The sequence below is a fragment of the Glycine max genome, chromosome 17 (genome assembly GCF_000004515.6).
Source record: "Glycine max cultivar Williams 82 chromosome 17, Glycine_max_v4.0, whole genome shotgun sequence".
Taxonomy (NCBI): domain Eukaryota; kingdom Viridiplantae; phylum Streptophyta; class Magnoliopsida; order Fabales; family Fabaceae; genus Glycine; species Glycine max.
In genome coordinates, this window is record NC_038253.2 from 37,639,705 (window position 1) to 37,649,521 (window position 9,817).

Sequence of the window (9,817 nt, forward strand, 5' to 3'; positions counted from 1 at the left end):
TATCGACATAGCGACAATAAATGCCACATGGAGAACCAAACGATGTATTTCCTATTTTACCCTTCCCTCTCTTTCTCCTCCCATTGCAAACCATCACCTTGTGGCTCCCAAATTGCAGTCATTGCCAATGCCAATATCTTTGTGCCTCCCCCGTTGAAACCACCACGATAAGTGGTTGTTTGGTTAGTTCAAAACCTTTGTTGTATATGATGTTAAAGATTAAACAATTTGTAATACAAATACATTATAGATTGGTCGATTCGTAATGCACTTTTTTGCATTACAAATTGACCAATCCGTAACTATATCACGGAGGTGACATGGTGAAGTCACACATGAATTTGGTGTGGAGGGGGCTTGTGCAAGGTGGAGGGAGGTATTAACGGTTTGTTTGTGTAGATCAAGGTGATGTGACACACAATTGATGATGTCGTGGTTGGGTGGAAAGAGTGGATCTGGTGGAAGGAGGTGACAACATGACAAGGAGGGAAGAAAAAGTGAGTGGTGATGGTTGCACGTGGTGAAGGATCAAGGAGGAGGTGACTTTTGTTCTGGAAGAAGATGGATGAAAAACATATTTTTTAAAATAGAATTGGAGTGTCCAGTTCAACCAAAAACAGTTCAGGTGATCGATTCGAAGACTCTAAAAAATTTAAGTATTTCAAAATTGGTGACAATCAATCAAGAACTGATATAGAGAATCAAGGTTCAATCAATTTTTTTAAATTATTTTTTAGTTTTATTTTTTTATTTAACCTAAGATATATTTGAGATAAATAAAAATACATTCTTAAATATTTTACATAAATATTAACTATTTTCTCAACTATTATTAATTATATCTTATGAAACATATAATTTAGTCATTTATATTAATTTATAATTATTTAGATCCTAATTTTTATTAATTATCAATTACTTTATTACTTAAAATATTATATAATATTAAAAAAATATAAAATCAGTTGAACCACGTCTTAATTACCTAAAAAAGAGATATTAGAAAATTTGGGATGAACCAAATAAAAAGTAAAATGCGGTAAATAATTGACTGAAAAAGTGCGGTAAAAAGAAAAAAGTAGTACTATTATGATCCACGGTTCTGACGCGGAAAGGAAAAGAGGCCAACATGGTCATTTGGTGAAATGTCGAAATTAGCAGGAGCAAGCGAGGTTGACTGACTTGGCATATTCATATAATCATATTCTGAACTGTTTTTTCAGTTTCGCTATTCCACTCTGCTGTGTGCGTGTGGTCGGTCACTGCAAACGCAAAAACCAGAACATTCTCTTCAGCTTAACCCTTCTTTTTCGATGGTAAGGTTTCCCTTCGATTCTCGCTAACCTCCTTTTCACCGATCCCAATTCCATTTCCCCTTTGCAACCAATTAGGGCTATTCCTCTTTTTCCGCGTTCCCAATTCGTTGCTTACGTGTCTTCCTCGCGCGATTCACTAACCCTTGCTTTTGTTTTCGCAATTTTTTGCAGGCTAATCGGCACACGATTATTCTTATGCAGACCTCGCAGAACAGAGCAACTAGGACGTTCATGGATTATGAATCCATAACTCAGGCCATGGATGGTATTAACTATAGTTAATACTTGTACTATAGTCGTAGTTCTATTTTTTCATTTTTTTTTTTAATTTTGGCTCGTGCTATTGTTTTTTCTTGATTCACTGTAGATAGATAAATAGATGCTTGTGTTCTTGCTTTTCTTTTTTCTGAATTTGCATGCAAATTTGATTTCATAAATTGAAAAGGACAGAGTGTAATTTGGCACTGGTATTTTGTTTTTGAGTTGTGCTGTTAAATTAAAATTCTGTTTTTGTGGTTGGAAGTTGTATTTTTTTTTTTTTTTGTGGTTTAAATCGGCTAGGATTCTTACCAGTCACTACTACTAAGCATGTGAATCTGTTGGTGTTCACTGTCTCCTTGAGCAGGAATATGGCACTAATCTAAGTTTGATGACTTAATGTGCATGTGCTGCTTGAATAGATTGAACAACGACCAAATTCTTTTGAGGATAATTCCAGATGACTTGTTGCTAACCTTCTTAGGGGTCTATAAAGTATTATGCTTTTCCCATAAGATTGGCTTTATCTGCTTACCTTAAAGCTTTGCCTATGTAACATTTTTTTTTGTTTTATTTGTGACTTTTCTCTAATGCACCTATGTGAATCTCACCTTAGCTACTTTGGTTTGGGCGTGTTTGACAAGACCAGTCGAAACCCTGTTGTAATGCTGATGATCATAGACCAAGAACCCAAGGCAACAGATTGCTGTTCCCTGTCTTCTTAATTTTGTACTCTTACCAAACCTTTTTACCTTTGTGACAGTAATTTGAATTCATCCCATTAAAACTCTTGCTTGAATTTGCTCTAGAGCCCATCGTATGCAGGTTTTGTTCATGGCACCTGGACAGGCACCAAATTCTAACCCCTTAGCCCCCTCCTATTTCTTGAAAATCCTCATTGCAAGCTAGAAATCGAATGCTGTTTAGCAATCTATCCCAATCTGTTGAAAGCTAGAAACTCTATTCAGCATACTGAACCATATCTGGGTAGCCTTGATGATTCATTGCAGCTTACTGAACCAGCATTTGGGCAATGCAATCAGCTGAAGAGAGCAATGGATCATGTTTTCTTGCTATTTTGTTGGTTCAAGAATCAAATAAAGCCATGAACACCATTTATTTTTACTTTTCATTTAATGTGAATTTCATTTTCATAGAAAAGGTGTCACATTGTTTTTGCTTTTAAAGGAGTGTCCAGAAGTTATCAAATGTAGATAGACACACAAAAAACAGTGGTATGCATCTACGGCAAACTTAGAAATATAGCATGTTAGAAAGGTTACAAATAGATAACTGATACTTGCTGTTGATATAATTTCTTTTTCTTTTTGTGGTACAACTACAAGCTAGTATGATTTTGTTTTTTAGTTTTTTTTTTTATAGATATTTCATAGGGACTCATTCTATTTTTATTGATTCTTTTTATGGATCAATTTTTAGCATTAAATATATGTTTTAATCTTGTGCTTGTACAGGCATATGTGCACTGTATGAAAGGAAACTGAAGGAGTTGAACCCGACCATAAGAAATCTCTCGTATGACATTACTGATCTCTACAACTTCATAGATGGTCTTGCAGACATGAGTGCCCTAGTGTATGTCCCTCTTTCTCACTCTCAAAAATCATGTGCATGCATAGTTCATTAATTCAGTCAGTTTTCTTTAAATCTAATTTTCATTTGAAAGGCACTCTCACTCTTGCAGTGCCCTAGTGTCAGCTTTGTTGATATTTCTGTTAATGGTTTAACTGATGTAGAGTGTTGACATCATTTTCCTCCATGAGTCGAGAAAATTAAGATTATGGGTGGAAAATTGGTAGCAATAACGAGTCTTAACAGAGTATCTTGTTTATTGCTGCTGTTCTCTTATTGATGAAAAAAACGGCCATAAAATACATTTTGAATATTTTGTTTATAGGTCTGTATCATATGTAAGTGTTGGAGAAAATATGATTTCTAAACCTTCTCCTTCTGTTCCTCTTCCTTCCCGTCTGCCCTAGTTTTGTGCCTAGAGGGTTTATAAGAACTTAATGAATCACGGTAATTGCTGTATCGTATGTTTGCTCTACCAGTTCTGACTCTCGGGAAAAAATATATGTAAAGTTGTGTAACAGCTTATGTCAAATGTCTATGCATATAGTGGTTTTTATATATACTCGGCTTGCTCTGCATGTGGCTTGCTTTGGCATCGATTAATATGACTGTTTGTTTGGTTTCTACCTGCAGGTATGATAGTTCAATTCACGCTTACATGCCGCACGATCGACAGTGGATTAAGCAACGAACTTTCCAACATCTGAAGAAATTAGCACACTGATTAATCCCTTAACTTTTGGCAATTTAATGTAAAGAAAATCGAGAATGGCCGAGAGCCTGTCTGTTATGTGGGCTATATACTCCGTTGGCTATGTAATACGAATATTGCAAATGCTGGCAGGTAATTATAATATCAACAGCTGGTACTGCTTTAGTTTCATAAACAAATGATTGTCGTTGGCATGGTTGTGTATCTTCTATGTCTGCAAGACTTGTCTTTTTTAAAAATCTTAATCTTGTAGTTGTAATATTAAATAGTGAGTTGTACTGTTGAATTAGTTATCCACACATTATGATTCACAATGTCGTATGAATGCTAGTTTTGAGAGTTCTTATTCCGCGAGTAATTTTTCTTGTAGTGGCAATGGAAAAATATAGTTCAGTTTTAGGTTGTGAGGTGTGGCAGTAATATTATTTGAAATATCTAAATTTTGGTTCTTGCACAAGGGAAGAAAGCTTTAGATTTAGGCAACAAAGTTTGGATATTTTTTAAAATATAATGACAAAAATGATTAGTTTTAAAAGTTGGGAATACAAATTAAAATTTAGAAATTTGTAGGGACTAATGATAGTGTTAACCCTATTGATAACTGATCCGCTTACTATGGTCAATCGTGACGTGTTGATGCTACAATTGCCATATATTCCAAATTTTACACCCTTATCAAAGGGTGGGGGGGTATGCTATAATTTCCTACCATTGAGGCATACTTCTCGCAAAAAACGAGTTTTCCCGGTTCACTATACCTCAATTTGGAACTTTAAAATTGAAATGACAAGTTTATGTAACCACGTCGGCGTAAAACTTGAAAGCTCCAATCCAATTTAAGTGGCTTTTCTCCTATATATAGTTTCTTATCAGTGAGAGCAACTTGCTCCCAAAAGACGGGCTCCATAGGATAACTGTACCTCAATCTGGATCCTTAGAAGTTAAGGGTGTGTTTGCATTTTTATTTTCAAAAGATTAGAATTCTGAAAATAGGTTTGGTTTGACTTTTTGTTTTTTTTTTTTGTATTTTTAGATTTGTTTGAAATTACATTCTTTGTTATCGTATTTTTATTTTACCCAAAATGAGGTTCCTGTCTTCAACTGAAAATATTGAAAATGAAATTTTATAATTTTCATTTTCACCGAAAATATTTTTAAAAATCTAATCAAACAAATTTTTATCATCATTTTTTGTTTTCAGTGAAAATAAAAACAGAAAACAATTAAACTAAACATCCCCTCGTAAACCAGCTCATCAATCATCACACATGCAAACTTGGTATCCCATCAAGCGCACCGAATGAGCCTTTGTTGAGGTTCCTTTTTTTGTTTGGAGAAGATCTTGGAGGTGATTTTGTATAAGCTGTAAGTCTGGTTGATCAAAGTAAGATCAAGGATGACTTTGTCCGCAAAAACTTCATTGTTTTGAGCTTTCCAAATGAACCAACAGGAAATAGCAAAAAGAACTCCGTAGTCTGACATGGCATGTTGCTTAAGCTAGGTAGAGCTGTCTTCATTAGGATCATTACGCTGAAGATCCAGATTGGGAAGATTCCATATTCTAGTTGCTTTCGGGCAATTAATCTACCAGAAGGTGAAAGATAGATTCTTCAATATCACCACAACTGCAACAAGAAAAGTCACTAGCAATATGTTTGTCAGTACGAAATAAATTTGTTGGAAGACTTTGATGATCAGTCAACTAAAGGAAGTGGTTTGATGTTTTCTGGTAATTAAACTAAGAGCCCACACCCAAGATCCTTTCCCCCTTATACTAACAGTAAATCAGCAGCTTTAGATATGGATGACCAAGTGCATGAAGATCCTGGAAATTCTCTTTTACTCAGATTGAGTTATTGTGCAAATATTTTGCATTAATAAATTGAGCCCAATGTTTCATAGGGTCTTTGATAACTGTCCAAACATGCTTCCCTAACATAGCAATGTCGGCCTCCCTTGTTGGTCTCACGCCAAGACCACCATTTTTCCTTAGCTGAAGTGAAAGCTTTAATGCTTGATATTTTTCTTTTTAAATTTTTAATTGGTCTTATTAGTGTATACATATACTACTTGTGTCCCAAATACTTAGAGAAATTATTAGATAAGTCAGGAGCACGTTATTCATGTTTTCAAATACTGAGAATGAGGTGCAAGGCGTTAATTACGTTAATTAAATGATATATGTTAGTCCAGCGTACGTAATAAAGTAGAAGCTTCACAATGAGATAAGTCAGTTAATTTGATTTTGATGGTATATATGGTCATTCACATTATTATAATTGAGCCAAGTCTTCACAGCATAGACCAGTAGAATTAGAACAAAGAATCGTTGTAGACTAGCTTGCAGTTTCCACTACAATGCAGGCGTATAAAACAAGCTCCCTTGACAAAATTAAACTTGTAACTGGGCCCCAGAAAGGCTTGTTTGATAAGTTATTTTAAAGTTTACGAACCATTCAACATTGAGGGATTAATGTAAGCAATATACTTTCCATGATCTAGAACATATATATTTTTTAGTACAGATAAATTACATGTGGACTTCTTTCAGTTATTGTCAGGCCATCTTTAGGTATCACAGCTGATAAATTAATTAAAGTTGAAAAAATTAACCTGAAATACACAATATAGAACAAAATAACAAAATAATGTGAAAATGTAGAGCAAACCATTTAACCATTATAGAGCTAAACAACACAATTAATATTATTTTGTTACCTTGCTCCACAAAAGTTTGTCAGATAATATTTAACCAAACTTTTCCTAAAAGAAACATTTTGAATAAGCTAAAGGAATATATATATATATATATATATATATATATATATATATAACTTTTTGATTTGTTGAATTTGCTTTTGATATATATGTTCTTGGTTGTTTAATATGCTTTTCGCGAATATTATCATTTTATTAATACGTTCTTGGTTTTATAATATGCTTTTCAGAAATCAATTACATTGCAATAACCAATGGGAATTGATCCTAGCATAAGAGATTAGTGAACCAAGGTCCAAATTCTCAAGAGAAGAAGTGTCCATCCGTGCTTGATCAAACAAAATTGCCTATAAAAAACCCTTAAGCAAAAAAAGCAAATCACATTATTATACACGATAAATTTTTAACTTTTATAGTAATTATACCATGAAAATTATACCTCTGTAAATTTTAATTTGAAGGAAGGTCTCAGTTTTTTCTTTTTGACAGGCGAAGGTATCAGTTTTAAAATTAAGAAAATCTTATGTCGACCCATTACAAGTCATGATGACCATTTTAAAACGTTTGGTTAGGGGTCTAAATCATCTTATTATGTAATTCACGCTTGCTTGTGTTATATATATATATATATATATAACACATGTAACATGATACAACCTTGTTATGAACAACTCCGAATTAATAGGGTTTCTCATGCCTAGACTCTGTCATAAAAAACCATGTTGCCCTTGAAAACTTGTCTTCTTCTTTTGCCCATCTTTATGATCCTTCTTCCAATAGTTCAACCACTCTCCTTCAACATAACTAACTTTAGCAACACCGAAAGCGCAAGCCCCATTGAATACGCCGGCGTAGCCAAGACTGAGAACGGAACCGTTGTGCTGAACCCACTCATCAATGGCGGAGTTGGACGAGCCATCTGTGTCCAACCACTACGCCTGAAAAAATCTTCTAACGAAGATGTCACAGACTTTTCAACTCGTTTTTCATTCTCTATCAACGCGCCTAATAAAACAAACTACGCTGATGGCTTTGCCTTCTATGTGGCACCACTTGCCTTGGCGTACCAAATTCCACCCAGTTCAGGTGGTTTACGTCTCGGGTTATACGATGACAGCAAACCCCAAAATAGCTTCGTTGCTGTTGAATTTGACCCTTATGTAAACGAGTTCGACCCACCAGTGCAGCATGTAGGGATCAACAATAACTCTATTGCATCCCTTGATTATAAGAAGTTTGATATTGAGAGAAACATAGGGAAGATGGGGCATGCGTTGATAACCTACAATGCTTCTGCCAAACTCCTTTCTGTCTCGTGGTTCTTTGATGGAACTAGTTCTGACGCTAATTCTCTTTCGCACCAGATTGACCTAGGGGAAATTATTATGTCAGACTGGGTCGCTGTAGGGTTTTCGGGATCAACCGGCACGACCAAAGAGGAAAATGTTATCCATTCATGGGAATTCAGTTCCAGTCTTGATTTAAGTTCCACCGATCCAGAGGTAAACAACGAAAATGATGATGACAACAAGATTACCAAATACAAGGTTCAGGTCAAAGTAGTAGTTGTTGTTGCAGTGGTTTGTTCTATTATTGTTGTTATCGTGGTTATTAGTGTTACTTGGTTGATCATCAAGAAGAGAAGAAGCGGTGATGGTTTTGGTTTGGATAGAGCAGCTATTCCAAGAAGGTTTGGTTATAAGGAATTAGTTGCAGCTACCAACGGGTTTGCAGATGATAGAAGGCTCGGAGAAGGAGGCTATGGACAAGTCTACAAAGGGTTTCTGAGTGATTTAGGGCGCGTGGTTGCGGTGAAAAGGATCTTTTCTGATGTTGAAGATTATGAGGAAATATTCACAAACGAGGTGAAGATTATAAGTCGTCTTATGCATAGAAACCTTGTGCAGTTCATGGGGTGGTGCCACGAGCAAGGGGAGGTATTACTGGTTTTTGAATACATGGTTAATGGAAGCCTTGACACTCATTTATTTGGTAGCAGAAGAACTTTGGCATGGGGTGTGAGATACAAGGTGGTGTTAGGTGTGGCGAGAGCACTTCGATATCTTCATGAAGACGCGGTGCAGTGTGTTCTTCATAGAGATATTAAGTCAGGTAATGTTTTGTTGGACACAGATTTCAATGCTAAGGTTAGTGACTTTGGGATGGCGAAATTGGTGGATCCAAGATTGAGGACTCAGAAGACAAAGGTGGTGGGGACATATGGGTACCTGGCTCCTGAATATGTAAAGGAAGGGAGGGCTAGCAAGGAATCTGACATGTACGGTTTTGGAGTTTTGGCTTTGGAAATAGCATCTGGAATAAGGACTTACCGGGATGGGGAGAATAATCATGTGCCTTTGACGATTTGGGTGTGGAAACATTACGAGGATGGAAATGTTTTGAATGTTGCCGATAAGGGATTGAACGGTGATTATGATGTGAATGAAATGACTTGCTTGCTCACTGTGGGATTATGGTGTACCCTACAAGAACACAAGAAAAGGCCAAATGCTGAACAGGTTATTAGTGTTCTTAAGCAAGAAAAACCATTGCCAGTGCTTTCAGCAATATGACTTGACTTGCCTCATTGTCCTTTTCAGGTTTCCAATGGGCAATCTTTTTTCTTTTGTATCATATAACAGGAATCAGATTGCCCATATCATATGTAGCATGCTTTGGATGAGTTCTAAGCATGTGTGTTTTGTATCATATGTATGTTTTCATGTAAATAGTCTATTATAATGTAACTTTTGATTCTAATGTGATATGAAGAGTGACTACAATATCAAAATAAAATTATTGTGTATTAATTAATATATATATATATATATATATATATATATATATATATATATATATATATATATATAATACGAAACATGAACGGATATAATATCAATCCAAAAGTAAAGTTGTTCAATAACTTGAGTAATAACATTAAATTTAATATTAATAAATATATATTAATAAATATATATTAATAATATATATTAAGAAACAAAATTAGTGGCACTTTGTTAATTTCTTCTTTTTGCATGCCACCTCAACCCGCCACGGGGAGCCCAAACCAGTTTATGATCAAGAGAGTTTGTTTTATACACCTGAATGTAGTGGAATAATATGCCATTCTTGGCTTATTCCATTGGCTCTTTGTTGTGAAGACTTGGTTCAATTATAGTACATGAATAAGGTATGGTTTTTTTTATAAGCAATAAATACA

At 35.1% G+C, this 9,817-nt stretch overlaps 2 protein-coding genes across 2 annotated transcripts; both read left to right on the forward strand.

Annotated features, from left to right (window-relative positions):
- The first annotated feature begins 1,121 nt into the window (after window positions 1-1,121).
- LOC100812657 (enhancer of rudimentary homolog) lies at window positions 1,122-4,165 on the forward strand. The gene is made up of 4 exons (XM_003550204.5): window positions 1,122-1,316; window positions 1,488-1,581; window positions 3,050-3,170; window positions 3,801-4,165. The coding sequence occupies exons 1-4, from the start codon at window positions 1,314-1,316 to the stop codon at window positions 3,889-3,891; spliced, it is 309 nt and encodes a 102-aa protein (XP_003550252.1). The 5' UTR covers window positions 1,122-1,313; the 3' UTR covers window positions 3,892-4,165.
- A 2,639-nt stretch (window positions 4,166-6,804) lies between these two features.
- Window positions 6,805-9,387, forward strand: LOC100795245 (L-type lectin-domain containing receptor kinase IX.1). The gene has a single exon (XM_003549284.4). It carries the CDS (start codon window positions 7,317-7,319, stop codon window positions 9,168-9,170), a length of 1,854 nt encoding a protein of 617 aa, XP_003549332.1. The 5' UTR covers window positions 6,805-7,316; the 3' UTR covers window positions 9,171-9,387.
- The last annotated feature ends 430 nt before the right edge of the window (window positions 9,388-9,817 follow it).

Bases quoted from the DNA above. Each gene is read 5' to 3' on its own strand.
- LOC100812657 (XM_003550204.5), top strand. The intron at 1,582-3,049 runs GTATTAACTATA...GTGCTTGTACAG, and splicing joins CATAACTCAGGCCATGGATG to GCATATGTGCACTGTATGAA. The intron at 3,171-3,800 runs GTATGTCCCTCT...TTCTACCTGCAG, and splicing joins GCAGACATGAGTGCCCTAGT to GTATGATAGTTCAATTCACG.
- LOC100795245 (XM_003549284.4), top strand. From the start codon at position 7,317: ATGTTGCCCTTGAAAACTTGTCTTCTTCTTTTGCCCATCTTTATGATC.